Here is a 20181-nt window from a genome sequence, read left to right as displayed (position 1 = left end):
TCCTTCCATCACTGAGCTCCAGAATTTCCGGGGCGGATTGTTGATTGCCCGACCTCCGGCATATCTCCACGTGACAACTAAGCCAGTGTGAGATTGAGGTGTGAATGAGCCTTGAAGCTGTAAATCATTAGAACTGCTTTGTTTGAGAGCTTCCAGCCAGCATCATGGGTGATCGATTAACACAATTGCAAGATGCTGTAGATCAGGTGCGACCAGAGTCTATCTCATAAATATCTTCCGCTAATAAATTCTACAGCTGGCCACACAGTTCGTTGCATGCCTTCACTATGTCAACAAGCGACATGACCTTGAAACACTTGGCCCTAATGACAAGGTTCGCGAAGTGAAAGATGCTCCAAAAGAAGGCATGTCCAAACTCATAACGCATTTGAAGGGAAACATGCTAACTTTCCTCAGTTGATTCACTTCCTCCAGATGAGTTTCGAGCGGGTATGGTAGAGTTGTCACAGGATCTTATTGTCAAAGAGCAGCAAATCGAGGTCCTCATCTCATCTCTCCCCGGCTTAGACAACAGTGAGATGGATCAGGAGAGATACATCAAAGAGCTGGAGGAGGATTTGAAGATTGCTGAAGCCCAACGCCAAGAAGCAATCAAGGAGAAAGATCAGATTTTGTCTGAGCTTGACAGTGTTATTCGCAGCATACGACGACCATAATTACGGGTTCGGTCTGTTTTTGACACGTTTATTGATGCGTAGCGAGGAGTTCAGGGTACGAATAACCAAATGGAAGGCTGACAGCCCATGCAAACGAGCATTTTATTATTTTTGTTGAAAAACCATAATACAAAGGTATCTCAGCCTAGTGAGCGCCTTGAACGCCACCGTCTAAAAATTCTATCATATGCCCCATAATCCCCTCTATTTCGTAACCAACCTCAAATGTCATAATCTATGCCTTGTTTGAAGTAGATTTGAAGAACTGCGGGTAGACATTCCGTAGCTCTCGCAGATGCTGGATTTGGTATTGCGAAGCAGGGGTTTTGGGAGCTGGTACTCCCTCCTCAACGAGATGAGCTGCTGTCCAACCAAATTTCTTGGCTTCTGTGCAGTTCAAGGCAGAATCATCTAGAAGGGGTTAGATGGATTTATGGGTAATAGCGTGAGGGAACTTACCAACAAAGTAACAGTCCTCCACACGCTCGACGCCTGCCTCGCGCATGGCCTTCTCGTACATGCGGGGATCTGGCTTGCAGAGTAATGGTTGTTCCGCATAGTTGCAGTATGTGAGACCATCGAAGATGTCCTCGATGCCCAAGAGGCGAACAACTCTCTTCCCGTGGTTCACATAGGCGTTGGTGAAAAGCCACACAGTAACCTTGGACTTGTCGATATCCTCTAGGAGTTCGCGTAGCTCAGGGTTGGGCTTGATGATTCCTTCGAGGGGTAAAGCATCGTCCACTTTGGCGTTATAATCCAGAGGATCGATTTGGTGATGGCGCACCAACCCCTCAATGGCGAGGCCGTAGTTGGTGTAATACTCTTTGTGCAGTTTCACTGCCTCATCCCAAGGAATCTCCAGGTGTTTAGAGAAGTACTCATCGATGAGTTTGGCCATTATGTCATGGACTTTTGCGCCTTCATTCACTGTTAGTTTTAAGTAATCATAAACGCTAATTTCAGTCTTAGCTTACTCCGCGGATAGAGGCAGTTGTCAATATCGCTGTCGCACAGTTAGCTCAAAGCCTATAAGAGGTGAATTTTCGAAAAGACTAACAAGAATAGGACCGGCTTTCCCGGGTTCATGTCCTGAGTACTGCCCATATTGAATTTGGTATGAGTCTGAATATTGAGGCTGGGGTTGTGGTTGGCAAGGTGAGGATAGCGAGGTGTAAGATTTGAGTTGAGCAATAAAGAGGAGGCAACTAAAGGTTTTGAGAATCGCTTCAATGATGATATTGCGGTGACACGTGGTCGTAATTGGTACATTGAATGGCTATGAGGAGGAGAGAGACAGTTTAAATAGAATTTTATAGGGAATGGCGATCTGGGCTAAAAACGCAAGGCTAGTAAGTAATCAATCGCTTCTTTGGATCAACTCTGCAGTATCCGTAGGTCATCGTCGGTATCCGTCCGTTGGTGCGCTACGTTTCACCCAATGACTCTTGCGGTGTGGCTGAATAATGAGCAAAGTTCGGCGCGGATCGTCTTCCGGTCTCCGATCGCGGGACTGTCATTCTGTCACAAGTTGCTTTTGGTAACATATGAGTTGTTGTTGAGCAAACATTCGAGGAATGTCATGGAAGACAACCCCTTTGTTTGATTGAATCTCCATTTAAAAACACGTGTGAATAGGTCATAGGACTTCGACTCCTAGATCATCATGGCATAAAGCTTCATGGGCTTAAAGGAGGCTGTCGAGCCACGCGTAATACTATAGTCGTTTACATGATCCATGCTTACAGGGAGTTCATCATGAGCCTCATGGTTCGGACACTAAATGATAGGACAAGACGACAAATCCAGGGCCTTTAGACTAGTCGAACTTTCTAAAAGCATGGATATTAGTCTTTGTTATCTTCAAGGATCGAATTTGTATTACCACAAGTGTCGTGTTCTTGATATTGAGGCTCAATGGACAGTCCGTGTAAGAGCTATGACACTAACACATGACATTCAACCCAATGCCGTCTAAGTCAAAGTTGTAATAGGCTTAATGAAACAATTCCAGATGATTATTTAGTTGCAGAGCGAATACAAAAGAAATTTCAATTGTTGATAATTAATTTGGTTTCATGCTATTATTTTCATCTGATCAGCAGTTCACCAGTTAAGGTATGGATCTCAAGACCCTGTAGTGGAAGAATTCTGCCGCTTACACCGCCTAAATTGTTTGCCTTTCGCGTCCACCCGAGTCGAGGCGCCAGTGGCTCTAAAAACCACTCCATTACTTGCACAGACCTCCAACATCAAAGCTTCCATTTCTTGAACAACAGCCAAAACAGCGCATTTACATTTTGATCAGTAGTATCTCTTTGGTCCGCGTCATATCGCGTCAAGAGTGGCGTTGTCGGTCGGGCTTATTACCCAACACTTTCGTTGAGCTAACTTGGACTTGGTCCTATTGCTTGCTTGCTCCCTTTTTTATTTTAATCTGGTGTCACCTGGTGACGCGACGTGTACATTTCACTCGCCGCCATCATGGCACAAGAGATTGCTGTTCAGGGACCTCTTGCTAGTAGGAATGAGCTTGCTGGTCTTACTGAGAAGGAGCGTCATCAGATCGAGCAGTATGAGAAGATTGTACGCTTCTCAACAACTGTTCTCTCTGGTAAACATCCGGCTATCAAGGTCCCCTCTAACTTTATCCCTTCCGCACAAACTTCCATCCGTCCGATAGATATTTCCACGCAAGATGGAACGCCGTGTCATCAGGCAGACGCTCAACGGCAAACCATCGCGAACGAAAAGCAAGCAGATGTGTCTGCTACCAACAACAGCAAGCCATACGGGACAGGATCTACTGAGATCAACCCCATCTTCCTAGAGAAATCTGAGGATTTGGTCAAAGCAGAGTTGAAGTTGCAGAGACAGAGGCTGGAACGTGCTTTGAGAGACGAAGTTGATCAGAGACGAGTAACTGCTAAGAGCGTGGCGCAAGGGGAGCCTATCGTCGAATTCGATCTTAACGAGGTCTTGACGAAAGCCTTGACGCTTGTGGAAAGCAATGCTGATCCCGACACTACTGTTGCTGATGCTACTAACATTGACAATGCAAGTGATTCCTTCGATGACAACACTTTCTACTCGTCGCAGCACAACACTCCATCGTCCGTTTTGACTTCCCGAGTCCGTAACGAGTCCGAAGAGGCACAAGTACCCGTCGCGGAGTCGCAACCAAAGATAAATAGCCAAAACGCTCCTATTTCGCGACAACGTCTGATTGGTTTTGAGCAAGTCCCTCCGGAACCGTACGCACCGAGCCACACTAGACCTCAAGAAGCCTACGCAAATCCAGACCCTTTTGTCGGTTCGTTGAGCGTTAACAGCACTTCACGACCTGTTCAGGTCCCTGGCCTTGCTACTTATAATGCAGACAAGACAGCACCTAGACAGGATAGAAGCGCCAGACAAAGTCCCAGTAATGGGGAGAGCGATAGGCGTAGAGTTGATTACGGACCAGCCTCTCGACAGCCTCCCCGTGAACACTATATTGACAGCCGTCCCCCTTCTCCTCTGATCAGAGCACATGAGAGATCGCCTCAGAATGCGCAGACTTCGGCATTAATGAATACTAGGCCACGACCTCAGGCTGCCGAAGCGACGTCGACTTCGTCCACTGGTACTCCCGCTCAAGTTGCTGCTCTCAGGAACGAGCCAGTCGCTGTCACTAGTCCTGAAAGCTCGCCTCAAGGCGGTGCATCGGATAGGCGGAAAGCAAAGAAGAAGAAGAGAAAGGCTGACAGGCAAGCGCCCGAGACTGAACCAACGCCTTATATCAAGGCTGAACCTAGATCTCCTTCCCCTATGAATGCCCCTTCTTATATTCGTCCCAATAAACGTCAAAGGTACGCTCAGCAACAACCAGATGAACCTGTCTACGAAGGAGTTCGTTTCGAGCCTCACCCTGGCCTCTATCCTCCAGAACCTGTGCCTGTGCATAACCGTCAAGAGCGAGATGATCGAGTGCCGATAGGCTATGACACAGTAGGCTTTTCATCACAACGTGCAGCGAGCACCACTGTTCCTGGAACTGCTGTCTATAGGAGAGAATACGCCGATGATCGATACGTTTCCGGTGGACCGTATCCTATTGAACAGCCCCCACATGTTCCCCCTCCTCACCAGAGGCTGTCGATGGGGGGAACAGCAAGCTCCCAAGTTCGACCTAACGACGGTTATCCGCGCCCATCGTGGCCCTATGCGGGAGCGCATGAAGCGTCACCTACAGGCTTAAGAACAGAAGGCGATGTGTTTCTGGCACCTCAAAGGCCGCCGCCAACTCGAATTATCGTAGATGCTTATGGACGTGAGTATATTGAGCCACCACGTTCGACGATCATCCGGCACTCCGCAGCTCCTCCCGCTCGATCCGGCGAACCCGAGGTCTTTTATGAACGAGCTCCGGTTCGGAGGCCACAGGCGATGGAGGCGTACGAAGAAGGAGGGGCAGTCTACAGGAGACGTTCACCATCGTATATGCCTAGGCGGGTTGTTACACAACCGGAGTACGTATCGCAGGATTACAGGGACCATAGGCCACGTGAGCATTCAACACGGCCAATAGGTCCCTCAGGGGAATTCGTTGAGGTGATGGCACCTCCAGAACGAAGACGTATGGAAGACGGGACGAGAGATTATATTACAAGGCCGACCAGCGTGCGACCAGCAGAGGCTGTTCGGTATGAGGTCGCCCGGGACTACGGCCGAGTGCAGAGCGTGCGACCCGAGCCACCCGTACGTCAATATGCCACAAGCGTCCACCCGGAGAGCCGCCGTGAGGCTGTACAGCCTTACGCGCGGGAATACGGTACCATTGCTGCAGAGCCAGGCGTTGTGAGACAGGAGTACAACACGCGGCCGGTGGAGCGGTACTACAATCAACCGATGAGAGGTGGGGAGGAGATTGCTTTCATTGAGAGACCGCGAGGAGCTACACAGGAGATTGTTTACGCAGATGATGCGAGGAGGGAGGTTTATCGTTAAGCTAGGTCAAACCAAAGCGGTATTAAAATAGAAGCGGATCCAGTTGATATCAGACGGTATTACCAATATAATTTAATGACGTAAGAAGGCCATTCTTCCACCCAAGAAGTTGAATAACAACGTTTATCTCTTTAACTACTATCTTTGGACTCAATGCATAGGAATTATAATATCAAGAGGCCGTGGTTCAGAGAAGCGGATCGAGCACTCGTCTGTTCTCCGCAATAATAAACCCCAATTGGCCAAACATTGGTTTGCGTTTCTATGTTGACAATGAAAGTTCATCATGGCCTGCAAGAATCCGCCTGAGCACAACAGAACATAGCTCAACATAGTGAACCCCACCATAAGAGCTGGTTTGAAGAGAACGAGAAGCGAGAAAGTGCTACCAAACGTGTGAAATAAAAATCTATATCCGATATAAGCGCCGATTGTAACAAAATACGGCTGGTCATATGATAGACCGCTTGATCAATAAACAGGACTATATGGTATGGTTCGAAGGAATGAGGTGATAGGCAGGGGTCGTATAGATGTGACCATAGGCTCGTCCCAGGGGTTCATCAAACACCATGAAGATGCTGCTCCAAGTGGTATTAATCATGCTGTCGTGGCAGTCTCTCAAGACTCTGCAGAGTTCGCGGACATCTGAGAGGTCGAGTCCCAATTCCTGACCAGTCGGAATATGCAAGGACCCTGAAAGGTCAGTGCAAATGTCACGAGCCTAAGGTACGAATATGAACGTTTGAGACATGGCTGGTGAGTCTGACTATCAGCTCTCACATGTCCTGTCGAGTCAGTTCACAAAAAAAACATATTGGGCTTCGCTTATCAACTGCTACTCAAAGAGGACATTCAGCTAGCCCAACTGCTGAACCATTGGCGGATGTGGTTAGTTAGTCACAGAATATGTAGGTTACTGATATCATGGCTATAAGCTTCAAGGTTGACGGGTGAAAAGAGTGGCGTGGCTCGTGATGGCCATGCATTCGACATAAGCCTCTGGAATTCGAGGAGGCAAGTCAGTGAAGCAATCAACAAAGGGTGCTAGGACACGCATATGCGCGTCTGCCCAGCGATCCAGAATTGTTGCGCCACATACAAACGGACCCCAAGAATGCCAGCTCCCTTGATAAATGCAGGAGTTCGCGATGTTGCAGTACAGAAGTCGAGACTGTAGATCCTTGTGTCTTTTAGTCTGTGTGCACATTGCCATTCTGCATTCTGCAATGCCGGCCAAATAAGGTCCCTGAAAGTCTGATATATTCAATGACGAGTTGCTAGTGGCGGAGCCGGTGCCGGACTCTTGGTGAGAGGCCGGCTTGCATGGGTCAGTCCTCGAATCAGCTCCCTTGTTCGTCCTGGGACAAGTCACACAGACACCAGACGAGGACCTTGTCTTGTGTGGGGACGCCGTGTGATCGAAGCTTGGCCTAACATTAGCAACGAAGCCAAACACAGCTGATGATGGATGCGATGTGTGGTGTGTGTTGGTGTTTTCTCTGGTTACAATCTGTTGTGCTTATGCGGTGGACTGCCTGACCAAATGATCGTCTTGGATCTGGATACTATGATGCAAAAACATGGGCTTTAGCTGCCCTTGACAGTAAACAGACTTGAGTGGTTGGTCATTGGCGGAGGTGACCCATCCTCATGCAGCTGTTGCCCTCTATCCAAGCTCTCTTCGTGTTAGTGTTCGAGACAGCGGTACTTGAGACAGCTTGTGGATTTGGTGATGTGTCGAGTATCCATACTTCAGGTCTTGACTGAGTTTCGCTCCATGGACGACCCGGAGGCTTTGCTATGCTTTGCCGAAGCCCTTGAACATCCCACTAAAGTGTTTGGAACGCAACCGGTTCAGCGTAGCGTTCCGCGGGAGGAGACTGCCTATACCTGTTGGAGTGACCACGATGATACTGTGGTCTGCAGGAGGAGGCTCCTAGCCTGGGCTGATGGTCTCCACTACCCAGAAAACATCCATGCCCTAAGACGCTGTTATTCGAAGGCGATCGAACCGAGGAGCTGAGGGTTGGCAATGGCTGAGTTTTGATGTTGGTTCAGCAAATCGTCATTGTGAAGAATGAGCCGTATGATGCTTCGAGTTATACTTCTCAGGTGAGAACGGTCGTTGGGGTTCGCAACTTTGACGATCTGCGCAATTGAAACTTCTCTTGGTTCCAGGGCAGTCAGGGATCATCGATGGTTTAGTGGTTCAGTGTTCACTGTGGCTGTTCTTATCAAAACCCTCGACCATGATTAGAGTGACCACCCATTCCGAGGGGTTTTCGACGCAAAACCTTGTACCATGCGTGGGATGTTTGATATGCAGTTGTATTAGGGCTTCTCTTATTTGAATCCTGGTTTCATTTCAATTCTGATGTTTCGCGTTGTCATTTCTTCTCTTGTATCGTGAAAATTGAGTTCAGATTCCATCTCAGACAGACAGAGACAGGCCTTCAGGTTTAGTCCCAGCGTGCTAGGGCCCTCTTTTAAACCCCCCCCCCCAAGTTACTTCCCTGGCAAGTTACGGTAGGCGGACCAGGGCACTAAGCAGCTGTACCTGCCGCCTGGCTCGTCACCCACTTTGTCTTGTCTTGTACTCGAGTAGGTACGGACGGTATGGTACGGCACAGAAGGTAGGTACGTCTCTGCTGACTTGACTTGGCCTGACGTTCCTCGCTTTTTACGCCTGGCTCCGCTATACCTTAGTTATCCTCTCCCCTTCCACTTCCCTCACCTCACTTCACCTCAGTCAACCTCCACTCAACCTACCTAACCTAACCTCTCTCTCCCTCCCTCGTCAGACGTGGAAAGAGCTCACAAATACCACCATCTCTCTTTCTTTCCCCTTCCCCTACCCTTACCCCCTTCCCCCCATCCTCACGGCCCTTTCTTGACCTCAGCTTCTTCGATACCCATACAGTTTTCGCTTTCTCTTGATCAATCTCGCATCATCTTTGTATTCTCTTCTCTTTGGCTCTTCTCCACCCCCGGCGTCCTCTTCCGTTCAGCCTCCTCCACCTTGGCCGACCGTCGCCGCCCGCCCACGATTCGGACGACGACGACGATACCAACGACGCAACTTTCTCGATCCTCATCATGAATAAGTTGGCAAATATGCGTCACTGGTCGGAAAGAATGGCTCCCAATTTCGTAATGGGCCGTCCTAATATGCCCATGAATGCCCTCAACCATCCCAAGAACGCCGCTCAACCCGGTCAGCCCATGGCTTCCCCTCAAGCCGCCGATGCCACCATTCTCTACTCGTTCAACATCCCATTCGCTTCCGATCTTGCGGGCCCCGATACTGAGGACATTCTTCACGCGACCACTGACGCTGTCCTACGATGGACACACCCCGAGGACGCGCCGGACGACGTCCAGATTCACGAGCTGCCTGTCCATGTTCAGAACCTGAACAACCTCCACAGGATGTGCCAGGAAATTACCAACGGGCCGCTTCCTGTTGAGGCGTACGTCCTGTCGACAATGCTCAAGGGCGGAAAAGGCCAACAGGTTGCTACTGTTTGTCTCTCGGGCTCTCCAGAGCTGGTCCACAAGAGCCGAGAGACTATTTTGAATGATACCCCAATTTCTCTTGTATGTTCCTACACATATGCACCTGGGCTCTCCCGGTACAATTCAAAGCTCTAACATTTTTACAGCGTTGCACCACCATTGATATTGATGGTCAACTCGTCTGCGATCTCAATGCCGGAGTGCTCAAGAAGCCTGTTACTGATACCCTCGATTACATCTCCACCTTCTGTGGCGTAGATATCTTTCTTCTTGGCCCTAAATTGACCCCTGTTGTCGACGGTATGACTGGTGATGCTGAATTACGCATGGATCAGCGCTGGAGAGTTGCTATATACGGTGATATACTATCATCCGAGCACGCAAAGGCTCGTGTTCTGATCCACATTGATACTCTGGTACTGTTTCCTGCTTAGTTATACTTATCTGCTGTTCTAACACTTACGCAGCTTGGCCGAATTGTCGATGGTACCAAACTCGAGGCTTCCCTCCACCAGCTTGTCTGTGGCCGACATCGCAAAAACATCAAGCTCATTGAGTCTTCCACTGGAACTGCCATCTACTTCCCACCTCCGTTCTCGGCAATGTACCGCTACTGCCCTCCTAAAGCGACTCGCCGTGACCCCAACGATATTTTTATCACTGGTGAAACACCCCAAGCTATTGAATTAGCAAAGCAGAAACTTCACGAAACTGTCCAGCGCATCAGATTGTACGTTAAAGACGTAACAATTCCTGCTGCCAAGATCGACAGTATTCTGCTGGGTCGTCTAGATAAGGTCCGGAAGATTCTGGAGGCCAATGGCACCTTCATCATGTTCCCTCCCCTGGCTACTCAGCGTAACATGGTCCGAGTTCAAGGAAGCGAAGGTCTTCACGTTGAGCGAACTGTGCGAGAGATCATGTCCTTGGTAAGTAATGTCTGAAATCGAATAGACACCCTGCTAACTTTGGCACAGGCTGGTCAATTCTACAGTGCGGGATGGTTCATTCAGCCCGCTGATGCCAGGCATTTCCCTCACCCCAACGACATCAAGAGTTTGCTCGTTGATATCTGCGCCAACTCCGATGCCGATCTTTCCTTCGATAAACTGAGTTTCACCATCACTGGCTCTGATGACGCTGTCAAGACAGCTCTTCAAGTCATATCAGAGATGAAGTTCATTTCTCAATCTCAGTACCAGATCCGGGTCAAGATTGAGCTTGCCAATGAGCACAAGGAATTCGTCAGTGGCAAAAAGAACGGCAAAATCAACAAGATAATGGGACAGAGCAATGTGCAGATCATTTTCGATGGTTTCAACGAGTACAACTTCAACATCGATGTCATGGCAGCAACTTATGAGTCCATGAAGCAGGGCCTCACTCTTGTGGAGCAAGAAATGCCTGCATCTATTTCGTTCCATGTGCCGGATCAGTACCACAAACGCATCATCGGTATTGGTGGTCAGCACATCCAGCGCATCATGAAGAAGCACTCGGTCTTCGTCAAGTTCTCCAATGCTATGGATAGAGGTCGGGGTCACCGTTGCTACACTATCAGGTATAAGCTTGCTAACCTTGATACAGGCGGAATGGGTCGAGAAGACGACGATATCAAAGTTGACAATGTCATCTGCCGCACGCCAGCTCGAAACGCCCAGAATTTGGACGCTGTCAAGAACGAGATCTTGGAGATGGTCGATCGTGCCGTAAGTGTCACCTAATGCCACCGCTCGCTCAATGCTAATAGAATCTATAGGATTCTGAGTACACATCTCAGATTGTCAGCGTTGACCGCCTCTATCATCGTCAGCTTATTGCTAGACTTCCTGAGATCGATGACCTGGAGCAGAAGTACAACTGCAAGATCAACTTCCCCAGCACTGAGCAAGCCAGTGATGAGGTTACGGTTAACGGTCCACAGTGGCAGGTTCCTCACTGTGTCGATGAGTTTCTCGGCATGGTCCCAGATAAGCATGAGCTTGTCCTCGCCAGAACTCCTGAGCTGGTCAAGTTCCTCGAGTCTCCTGAATTTGCTCATGACCTCGTGCCCAAGCTGAAGAGCCAGCATGAGGTTGAACTCAGCGTCAGGCAGAACCCCGACGAGCTCACTGAGAACGGCGAGCCTACGGTCACTCTTCTTTGGGGGTTCACCCGCAACAACGCCGGTGGTCTCCGTGATGCTATGGACTTCATTCAGTCTCAATTCGCAACTTCCGGAGCTGAGATCAATGTTGTTAAGGGCGCTCTCCCTCGCCCTAAATCTGACTCGTTTGAAGATTCTCTGCAGTATTTCGACTCTAAGCTTCTACAGCACGCTCCTGCACCTGTCGCCACTGATTCTCCTATCAAGACTGGCTTTGGCGATGAAGTCGCTCGCGAGCGAAGCAGTATTCTCGACCGTCTCCGAAAGCCTGGCAGTATGACGTCAATTTCATCTTTCTTGGACCGCAGAAAGAACAGCTCTCATTCTGGCAACGGTAACTTTTTCAAGGGTTCAAGCAACGTCTCTAAGTCTTCGCTCATTTCGATCGAATCGACCCGCAGCTTCAACGCCGACCGAAACCCCTGGAACGATAGCGGCGTCAACCTCCCTGACGACGACAATCCTTGGGCTCCTCGAACCTTCGGCACTCACATGGACAACAAATTGTCCATTCCTCAACCTGGCGATGTCACACCTCGCCACAGCACCCGCGCGTCCGGCGACAGCGGGCGCCCTTCCACTTCTCATTCTATGAATTCAGGATACCCCGCCCCTATTGGGCCTTTCCGTTAGATTCCCCCGTGTTAGAACCTCTACATGCAAATACCCCGGCTGGATATACCCTGGCGTAAAAATACCCTGGAACGTCGACTTGTGCATCGGTCGGTTTACGTCTTGCCATGTTTGTTTTACCTGATTTGCGTTTGAGTGCTTTCCTGTTTTTTACTTGCTGTTACTTTTTGCTTTTTCCTTGGAATCGGGGGTTCTCTTTTGATGACTTGACGTCCACTCCTTATACCCAGTCATGTAACGAAAAGCTGAGACCAAAAAAACGAAGAATACCCCTGGTTGCCGGTTGGGATGAAATTTTGGGACATGATGGATGTTTGGCGAGAAAGATACCACTGTCAACGAAAACAATATCAAAAGTCTGTCTTCAGACTTATACACGGAGTCAAAGTTGGGTTTGTTTTGGAAGTCATGTGGTTGGCATGAGCTTTCATGCCGTGGAACTAGATGGCACATGAATCACACGCTGTGCCTGGAAGCCTTTCAGAATCGAGGAGGCACAGAGACAAGCATTTCCAGCATGTGGTCATGAAAAGTTGAGAGCATTGCTACTGCCTAGGCAAACCGAGATTGAGAAATGACAATGCAATGATACCTGCGGTTCGGCCGCGATTGCTCGATACACGAATTGTGCTGCATCATGTTAGCCACTATGTGAAGTCTTTGAATGTACATATGATCGTATAAACATGATCCTATGAGCCAGAATAAGCACCGTTGCGCATGTAAAGTAAACTGTTTTAGTCTGATACCCAAGCAGTATATACCTCAGACCAGACAGAGCATTTGTTATCGGTAGCAGGGATTTGTTCATACGTATTTCTCAACCCTGACAACTTATGTAGGTATTCTTTCTTGTATCTTTCCTCTTTGACTCCAAGTCACTCGGTTCAGTGAGTTCTCTGAGAGTTGCCCAGGAAGAAAAGTGAATTGTAAGCTCTTGTTGTCTGCCATGCAGTCTTCCAAGCTTGTTAATCAGATATCCGGTTAATCATCCCAAATGGCTGCCTTTGCCTTCTCAACATCAGCCTGTCGTTTCTTTGCCTCCTCCTTCTCCTGCTCCCTTCTCTTCTTCTCCTGCTCACGAACACTCCTCTGGTACGCCCTTTGCTCCTCCGTCTGCTTCGGTGCCTTAAGGCCTAGTCCAGCAGCAATCATACGACGAGCCACGGCATCCGTCTTCTCAGGGCGTTTATCCGGGTCTGCTCCGGCGCGAGGGCCGGGACTTCCTGAAGGTGACTCCCATGGTAAGCCACCGACGGGTGACATGGGCGTTGGGGGAGGCGGTGCAGGTGTCGCGGTGGGAGTTGGCTTGTTTGACTCTGACTCGACTTCCGGCTCTGCATTAGAGTCGGAGTCGGAGTCCTCCCATGAGTCTGCGACGACCTTCTTGGTCTTCTTCTTGGGTGCTGGCTTCTTGGACAACACTGAAGGCTCGTCCTTTGTGTCGATTGACAGGTTCTTGAGGGAGCTTGAAACGTCTAGATCTTGTGACATGGCTGAGATCAATGCACTGAATATGTCTCAAGTGTGGAGAGGGGAAGCTTGTCAAGGGTTGAGAGCAGAGAATATGGTTTCCACTGAAGATGATTGTATGATATGGAATAGATAAAGGCTCGAAGACCTTCAGGCTTCGAGTCAAGAACAAAGAAATGCAGTTGGAGAAGGAAGCTTGTTAGTCGTTGACAAGCTTGGTTGCGGAGAAGTATAGGGTAATCGCAACTGTCGATCATCAACTTGCAAGTCCGCTCATGACTTACAGTAGGAGTTGTGTTAGTAGGTATGTTTGAAAAATGACTTGATGTTTATTCTGATACCAATTAGGAAGCTAATTACGTCCAATTGGATACTGGAGACATAAGAAGCAAGCAGGTCATGATACTTGGATCTATTGCAAGGTTTGCCTTTATTTTCTGGGGTACAGCGCAACATGCCTAGTCGAAGCTGTAGGTTACTAAGTATAAGCAGATATACAGTAGCAAAGCTTTGTCGACATGCCCAATAGTATTTCCTTGATATTATAAATAGCATAAAGCTCTGAGTATAACATAATTGAACCGAGTAATGAGTGTTTTTACTATATCTCCTAGTTTATTGACTTTCTTACCAGTTGCCTATCTATGACAGCATGATCTGATAGTGACAGAGATGACAGGTCATGAGGATCAAACTGATACCAAATTGATTAAATGAGAACAACTAGCTAGATATCTTGACCAAATCACAAGAATCAGAGAGGCCTATAGAAGTTGAGAAGGCTTCGGTTGAGGCACGCGAGCAACGGTAGTTGTATCGCAATCTGATAACGGCCGGCGCAACAGCCGATAGCGGGGTCTAATTGGTCAGTGGCTGACTAAACTAGCGCGGAACGTCTTGGAATCGAAATTTTGGATGATGTAGTAAAGTTCGAGTTCGCGATTATTAAGTCGCCTCCACCAAAACCAACCAAAACCAAAAGCGAGGGTCAAGCCAAGCGGTGATGCGGACAATTGCGGCCTGCTGCTAGTCTAGTTACATTATCCTTGTCAACTGCTTATGATAGACCATTTCGTCTCCTTTTTACACTTCATTCTTCTTCTTTAATTCTTCATTGTATCAACTAGTCGACTCTAGTCTACCCTAGTCTACAGCTGCCCATCGCGGGGAGCTTCTACTTCTCGTCTCTCAACCCCTCGGATCCTAGCTCTAGCTCCGTGTTCGCTACAATCGAATCGCATCGCATCACCAATCATGATTCCCCGTTCACGCCTCTCAGGGCGCCTCATTCTTGAGCGCTCTCTCGTCCACGCATCACGAGTATCTTCCGAAGCAACCGCTGCACGATGGGCTTCTGCTCCCGCCTGCCGCAACCATCACATCTGCGGTCGTCGGCTTCCCGCCATTCAACCGCGGTTAGTCGCCGCTGCCTTTTCCACATCTGCCCGAGTCACCAAAGAGAAGGACAGCAACGACAAGGGCTTCTTCGAGTCTGCGATAGAGCCATTGACGGAGCCCTTATCCGACGAGGAGGCTAAGGCGAATATCGAGAACAAGCGCAGGGAAGCCGATAGCCCATTACTGGCCGAGTCGAGGAATCCAGGCCCCGATTCACCTGGCTCTGGAAAGAACGATAATGCTGGTCAATCGAATGATGGGAAGGCGGGAAGTGCTGCTGGAGGTGCCGGTTCGGGATCCGGAGGCGACAACTCCGGTGGTGATGGAGGTCGTCGCGGTAGAAAGCCTTCTGCTGAGAAGGCTCTTCAGAAGCCTGTTGTTCCCGAAGTCTACCCTCAAGTCCTAGCGATCCCGATTGCTCGACGCCCACTCTTCCCTGGCTTCTACAAGGCTATTACCATTAAGGACCCCGAGGTGGCGAATGCAATCACTGAGTCGATTAAGCGTGGTCAACCATACGTTGGTGCATTCTTGTTCAAGGACGAGAACGAGGATGAGGATGTGATCAGGAACCCCGAGGACGTCTACGATGTTGGTGTCTTTGCCCAAATCACAAGCGCTTTCCCTATTCACGGCCAAGAAGGTGCCTTGACTGCCATCCTCTACCCTCATCGCCGTATCAAGTTATCCAGCCTACTACCACCTGGTGGCCAAGATACTACCAAGAAGACCGATGCTAAGGCCGAGCCCACACCTGAACCGATTCCCCAGAAGCCCGCAGAGGAGGAGACTACTCCTGAGAAGAAGGGAGATGTCGTTGCCAGCTTCGAAGAGAGCGCTGTGGAGAAGAAGCCTGACCAGACAGCCGAAAAGTACGAGCCAACATCATTCCTCAAGAGATACCCCGTCAGTCTGGTCAACGTCGAGAACCTTGTCGATGAGCCATACGACCCCAAGAGCCCTGTCATTCGCGCCGTCACCAACGAAATTGTCAACGTTTTCAAGGAAGTCGCCACAATGAACAATCTCTTCCGAGACCAGATCTCCACTTTCTCTATGAGTCAATCAACCGGAAATGTTACATCAGAGCCCGCTAAGCTCGCTGACTTTGCCGCTGCCGTATCTTCAGGCGAGCAAAAGGAGCTGCAAGAGGTGCTTGGTTGCCTTAACGTCGAGGAGAGGATGCAGAAGGCTCTTGTGGTGCTGAAGAAGGAGCTCATGAATGCTCAACTACAGTCCAAGATCAGCAAGGACGTCGAAAATAAGATTAGTAAGAGACAGCGCGAGTACTGGCTTATGGAGCAGATGAAGGGCATCCGCCGTGAGCTTGGCCTTGAATCCGATGGAAAGGACAAGCTGGTTGAGAAGTTCAAGGAGAAGGCCAACAGCCTTGCCATGCCTGAGGCAGTTCGCAAGGTCTTCGATGAGGAGCTTAACAAGCTTGCTCATCTTGAGACAGCTGCTTCCGAGTTTAACGTCACAAGGAACTACCTGGACTGGCTCACCCAGATTCCCTGGGGCAGGAGGAGTGCCGAGAACTTTGGCATCCCTAATGCAGTCAAGATTCTGGACGAGGACCACCACGGTCTCAAGGACGTCAAGGACCGCATTCTGGAGTTCATCGCTGTTGGTAAGCTTCGAGGCACTGTCGAGGGCAAGATTCTCTGCTTCGTCGGACCTCCTGGTGTGGGTAAGACAAGTATTGGAAAGTCGATTGCCCGAGCTCTTAACCGTGAGTACTACCGATTCAGTGTCGGTGGTCTCACAGATGTTGCTGAGATCAAGGGTCACCGAAGAACCTATGTTGGTGCCCTTCCTGGTCGTATGATCCAGGCGCTGAAGAAGTGTCAAACTGAGAACCCTCTCATCCTCATCGATGAGATTGACAAAATTGGCCGAGGTTACCAGGGCGATCCCTCTTCTGCTCTGCTGGAATTGCTCGACCCTGAGCAGAATAGCTCTTTCTTGGATCACTACATGGACGTGCCTGTAGATCTGTCCAAGGTCTTGTTCGTGTGCACTGCCAACATGACTGATACTATTCCTCGACCCCTGCTCGACCGCATGGAGCTCATCACACTCTCTGGTTACGTTGCCGACGAGAAGATGGCCATTGCCCAACGATATCTTGCACCCGCTGCCAAGGAGACTGCTGGACTTCAGAACGCTGATGTCAACTTGAGCGAGGAGGCAATTGAGGAGCTCATCAAGTCATACTGCCGTGAGTCTGGTGTGCGAAACCTCAAGAAGCAGATCGAGAAGGTCTACCGAAAGTCCGCCCTCAAGATCGTTCAGGAGCTCGGTGAGGAAGTTTTGCCTGAAGAGGAGGCCCTCACCGAGGAGGGTAAGTCTGCTCTTGAGGAGGCTGAGAAGAAGAGCAAAACCGAGGAGGTTACCGAGGGTAAGGAGTCCACCTCTAACGAAACTGGCGCGACCACGGAGAAACCCCGCAAGCCACTCAACGTCCCTGACTCTGTCCATGTTGTTATCGGCAAGGACAATCTCACTGACTACGTTGGACCTCCTGTCTTCACCTCTGACCGTCTCTACGAGGTCAACCCTCCTGGTGTTTCCATGGGCCTCGCCTGGACGCAACTCGGCGGTGCTGCCATGTACATCGAATCTATCCTCCAGGCTCCCCTCCGACCATCTACACGGCCTCACCTTGAGATCACCGGTAACCTCAAGAACGTCATGAAGGAATCTACTACCATCGCCTACTCTTTCGCCAAGTCTTTCATGGTTAAGCAATTCCCTGACAACCACTTCTTCGACAAGGCAAAGATGCATCTGCACGTTCCAGATGGTGCCGTCTCCAAGGATGGTCCTTCAGCTGGTATCACAATGGCTACTTCACTCCTTTCTCTTGCTCTCGATGCCCCCGTTGATCCTACAGTTGCCATGACTGGTGAGATCACACTCACTGGAAAGGTACTACGCATTGGTGGTCTTCGTGAGAAGACTGTTGCTGCTCGACGAGCTGGCTGCAAGACCATCATCTTCCCCAAGGACAACATGTCTGACTGGCTAGAGCTACCTGAGGTATGTTTCCCCATCTTATCCGGTATTTAATTTTCGGTTACTAACGAGTACTTCTAGAACATCAAGGAGGGTCTTGAAGGTCATGCTGTGGCCTGGTACCCTGAGGTCTTTGACCTTGTCTTCCCCAACATTGATAAGGAGAAGGCCAACACGTGCAAGATCTGCGAGTGGAAGGCTCAGCAGAAGAAGAACGACTCCGAGTCAGCTGAAGAGGAGGACTAAAATACCGAACGAGGCATTGATGCATTCTAGCCTTGCAACCATCATCTAGCACCAACCGAAAGAAGGTTGATGTTCATGAACGTTGCAGGGCATGATTTGAAGGGCGTTTGGGCATGGGCGAGAAATTTAGATGAACGATATAAAGACTCCTACTCTTGTTATTCCCAAAATGAGGAAATTGTACTATTAGAAGCATGCATTAGTGGTTTGTTTGGGGTGTCACAAGGCAGCGTGTAGTTGACGCCTTCGTGTATAATTGTATGTATAGGAAAGCGACGTCATTCTACTTCACTACCCAGCCCGGGCGTATGATGTTGTGATCGCAAGGTGCTGCCTGGGTTAGTGATACTGATCGTTATATCACAGGCATAATAAGAATCTGTTCATAAACTTGGTAAGTGTTTATGATTCCAGCCGCAATGCGTAATGGTAGGTGTGGAAGAACACTGCTTTGGTAGAGTTCGAGGCCTGCGATGTGGTGACAACCTTGAAGCATAGAGTATGCCAGGAGTTCTGGTAGGGCCTTTTGTCATAGGTCTGAAATTGTCTCTGGTCCAATGCATTGACAAGGTCCATGGTATCTTCAACCTCATTGACGCAGTAGGGTGTCCGGATATCGCCAGATGGTTCCCCAGAAAGCTGATCCCGGTTTGCACCTTAGCTAGGCCAAGGCTCTGAGAGATCTCATCTTAACCGTGGCGCGGGGTCTGTGGAGCCAGGCACGGGACGAGCCTAGCCGAGGGGAAGTTTGATAACGACAATGGATTGTAATCTAAAGTCGTATCTCGCCTTCTTGTCATATCGCACCTTTTGACACTATCTCACGAGATTGTTGAGTCCTGTAAAGCTTCATGTTAATCAACTAAGCGAGCTAAACACGCCGGTATAGCCATCGCATAAGAATTTGATTGACACCCAACCGAAGCCTATAAGACGTCTGGAAGCCCGTTCGTACATACGGGCTAGTGATGTGTTGCGGCCCCATCGCTTGCATGGCGAACCGACAACCTGTCAAGTGCAGGTAGCCTCACTTGAGCGTTGTTCTAACGGGCCGTTCTTGTGCTGCACTCATGCCTGACCCCACGCGAGGCTCTTATGGGATCTTGGCTGGTGGATCGGGCCTCAGACTCGGCTGCAGGACAGTTTCCTGTGAAGCTGAAAGCTCCTGAAGTACTTGTGTGACGTGACCAGTTCGAAAATTGAGACGAGAGGGAAGAAGACGAGCGAATTGAACCAACTAAGGTGTCGGCAAGCTTAGGTATTGCCTCATCGAGGGAGGTGCTTGAGGGTGTGCGCGAATTGGATAAAATTGAGCCCATCATAGTAAAGTCGCATTGGGCACTGGCACCCATTTGCTCCTGATTTGGAGATATTGAATATCATATCACCATTGGTGCGAGAAGACTGTGACGTTTGCTGGGGTCTGGTAAAAGATCAGAAGCGAATTTTGATACGACAATGGCATATGAATTGTCTAGTACCATGATGCATGCCATTACCAACTCCTCTAGATCCGAGCATTGCTTTCTATGCGTACGCCTCAGAGTTTGCATTTGCATTGGCATGTTGCTTAATGCATGGAGTCCAGTGCCTCAAGCTCGCTATTTTCCGAATATGCGACATAAGATCTTGGCACTTTGAGTGCCGGGGTACCACGAGCTAGCCATTGATTGAATTCGCCCTGCTCTGACAAAACTTCGAGAACCTCCCGAGGACACCGTGAAACCAGACAGCGAGTAGAAGGTTGAACAGGGCGGTCAGCCACGCTGAGATTACCTGGCTTAGACGGCGCCGTCGCTTGCGTATGCAGTTGGACTGGAGCCTACAGGACATCTAGATCATCCGTCTTATGGTTCGAGTCTTGAGGTCAGCAGCTCAGGATGACACGCACCTACATGAGTGATGAGTGTAATCTTCGGCAAGACACGCGTGCCTTGCCTGAGTGACTTCACAGTTTTGTTTTTTCAATGAATGGTGGCTTACTTGTGGGTTATTGTCAAGGATGTGACATATCCCATGGGTGAAGCTGTCATGATCTCTATTTTGAGTAGACCGCGCTGATTGCCGAGTGTTGGGGGAGAC

General features: G+C 49.4%; 6 protein-coding genes across 9 annotated transcripts; 4 read left to right on the top strand and 2 right to left on the bottom strand.

Moving 5' to 3' along the window:
- The first annotated feature begins 106 nt into the window (after window positions 1–106).
- On the top strand, window positions 107–2045 carry FOXG_08531 (mediator-RNA polymerase II transcription subunit 21). Its single transcript, XM_018387512.1, has 3 exons — window positions 107–206; window positions 257–365; window positions 418–2045. The coding sequence occupies exons 1-3, from the start codon at window positions 165–167 to the stop codon at window positions 675–677; spliced, it is 411 nt and encodes a 136-aa protein (XP_018245369.1). The 5' UTR covers window positions 107–164; the 3' UTR covers window positions 678–2045.
- Window positions 516–8094, bottom strand: FOXG_08530 (uncharacterized protein). Of its 3 annotated transcripts, XM_018387509.1 has the most exons (6): window positions 4910–8094; window positions 2563–4848; window positions 1738–2509; window positions 1655–1683; window positions 1137–1598; window positions 516–1088 (listed from the first exon to the last, which is right to left on the bottom strand). In XM_018387509.1, exons 3-6 carry the CDS (start codon window positions 1947–1949, stop codon window positions 913–915), a joined length of 879 nt encoding a protein of 292 aa, XP_018245365.1. In that variant the 5' UTR covers window positions 1950–2509; window positions 2563–4848; window positions 4910–8094; the 3' UTR covers window positions 516–912. The 3 variants fall into 3 exon arrangements, with proteins under 3 accessions (XP_018245365.1, XP_018245366.1, XP_018245367.1); XM_018387510.1 differs by having other exon boundaries at window positions 690–1088; window positions 2563–8094; XM_018387511.1 differs by lacking the exon at window positions 516–1088 and having other exon boundaries at window positions 1098–1598.
- Window positions 2842–5846, top strand: FOXG_08529 (uncharacterized protein). The gene has a single exon (XM_018387508.1). The coding sequence runs from the start codon at window positions 3162–3164 to the stop codon at window positions 5664–5666; it is 2505 nt and encodes an 834-aa protein (XP_018245368.1). The 5' UTR covers window positions 2842–3161; the 3' UTR covers window positions 5667–5846.
- FOXG_08528 (uncharacterized protein) lies at window positions 8058–13633 on the top strand. 2 transcript variants are annotated; one of them, XM_018387507.1, is made up of 6 exons: window positions 8058–9266; window positions 9332–9601; window positions 9653–10114; window positions 10163–10718; window positions 10773–10894; window positions 10945–13633. In XM_018387507.1, exons 1-6 carry the CDS (start codon window positions 8766–8768, stop codon window positions 11962–11964), a joined length of 2931 nt encoding a protein of 976 aa, XP_018245364.1. In that variant the 5' UTR covers window positions 8058–8765; the 3' UTR covers window positions 11965–13633. The 2 variants fall into 2 exon arrangements, with proteins under 2 accessions (XP_018245364.1, XP_018245363.1); XM_018387506.1 differs by having other exon boundaries at window positions 8307–9266; window positions 10163–10894.
- On the bottom strand, window positions 12568–13657 carry FOXG_08527 (uncharacterized protein). The gene has a single exon (XM_018387505.1). The coding sequence runs from the start codon at window positions 13456–13458 to the stop codon at window positions 12949–12951; it is 510 nt and encodes a 169-aa protein (XP_018245362.1). The 5' UTR covers window positions 13459–13657; the 3' UTR covers window positions 12568–12948.
- A 719-nt stretch (window positions 13658–14376) lies between these two features.
- Window positions 14377–18529, top strand: FOXG_08526 (lon protease like, mitochondrial). The gene is made up of 2 exons (XM_018387504.1): window positions 14377–17877; window positions 17935–18529. Exons 1-2 carry the CDS (start codon window positions 14692–14694, stop codon window positions 18097–18099), a joined length of 3351 nt encoding a protein of 1116 aa, XP_018245361.1. The 5' UTR covers window positions 14377–14691; the 3' UTR covers window positions 18100–18529.
- The last annotated feature ends 1652 nt before the right edge of the window (window positions 18530–20181 follow it).

This window comes from Fusarium oxysporum, chromosome 2 (assembly GCF_000149955.1).
Source record: "Fusarium oxysporum f. sp. lycopersici 4287 chromosome 2, whole genome shotgun sequence".
NCBI lineage: Eukaryota > Fungi > Ascomycota > Sordariomycetes > Hypocreales > Nectriaceae > Fusarium > Fusarium oxysporum.
The sequence above is the reverse complement of the archived record's forward strand: the minus strand, read 5'-3'. Positions and strand labels throughout refer to the sequence as shown.

What these genes read in the sequence shown, in the direction of transcription:
- FOXG_08531 (XM_018387512.1), top strand. Translation starts at nt 165, where the DNA reads ATGGGTGATCGATTAACACAATTGCAAGATGCTGTAGATCAG. An exon ending in TGCAAGATGCTGTAGATCAG is followed by an intron (nt 207 to 256) that starts GTGCGACCAGAG and finishes TAAATTCTACAG; the next exon opens with CTGGCCACACAGTTCGTTGC. An exon ending in GAAAGATGCTCCAAAAGAAG is followed by an intron (nt 366 to 417) that starts GCATGTCCAAAC and finishes AACTTTCCTCAG; the next exon opens with TTGATTCACTTCCTCCAGAT.
- FOXG_08530 (XM_018387509.1), bottom strand. Translation starts at nt 1,949, where the DNA reads ATGTACCAATTACGACCACGTGTCACCGCAATATCATCATTGAAGCGA. An exon ending in GGAAAGCCGGTCCTATTCTT is followed by an intron (nt 1,684 to 1,737) that starts GTTAGTCTTTTC and finishes ACTGTGCGACAG; the next exon opens with CGATATTGACAACTGCCTCT. An exon ending in GGAGGACTGTTACTTTGTTG is followed by an intron (nt 1,089 to 1,136) that starts GTAAGTTCCCTC and finishes AACCCCTTCTAG; the next exon opens with ATGATTCTGCCTTGAACTGC.
- FOXG_08529 (XM_018387508.1), top strand. Translation starts at nt 3,162, where the DNA reads ATGGCACAAGAGATTGCTGTTCAGGGACCTCTTGCTAGTAGGAATGAG.
- FOXG_08528 (XM_018387506.1), top strand. Translation starts at nt 8,766, where the DNA reads ATGAATAAGTTGGCAAATATGCGTCACTGGTCGGAAAGAATGGCTCCC. An exon ending in ATGATACCCCAATTTCTCTT is followed by an intron (nt 9,267 to 9,331) that starts GTATGTTCCTAC and finishes ACATTTTTACAG; the next exon opens with CGTTGCACCACCATTGATAT. An exon ending in TGCGAGAGATCATGTCCTTG is followed by an intron (nt 10,115 to 10,162) that starts GTAAGTAATGTC and finishes ACTTTGGCACAG; the next exon opens with GCTGGTCAATTCTACAGTGC.
- FOXG_08526 (XM_018387504.1), top strand. Translation starts at nt 14,692, where the DNA reads ATGATTCCCCGTTCACGCCTCTCAGGGCGCCTCATTCTTGAGCGCTCT. An exon ending in ACTGGCTAGAGCTACCTGAG is followed by an intron (nt 17,878 to 17,934) that starts GTATGTTTCCCC and finishes GAGTACTTCTAG; the next exon opens with AACATCAAGGAGGGTCTTGA.
- FOXG_08527 (XM_018387505.1), bottom strand. Translation starts at nt 13,458, where the DNA reads ATGTCACAAGATCTAGACGTTTCAAGCTCCCTCAAGAACCTGTCAATC.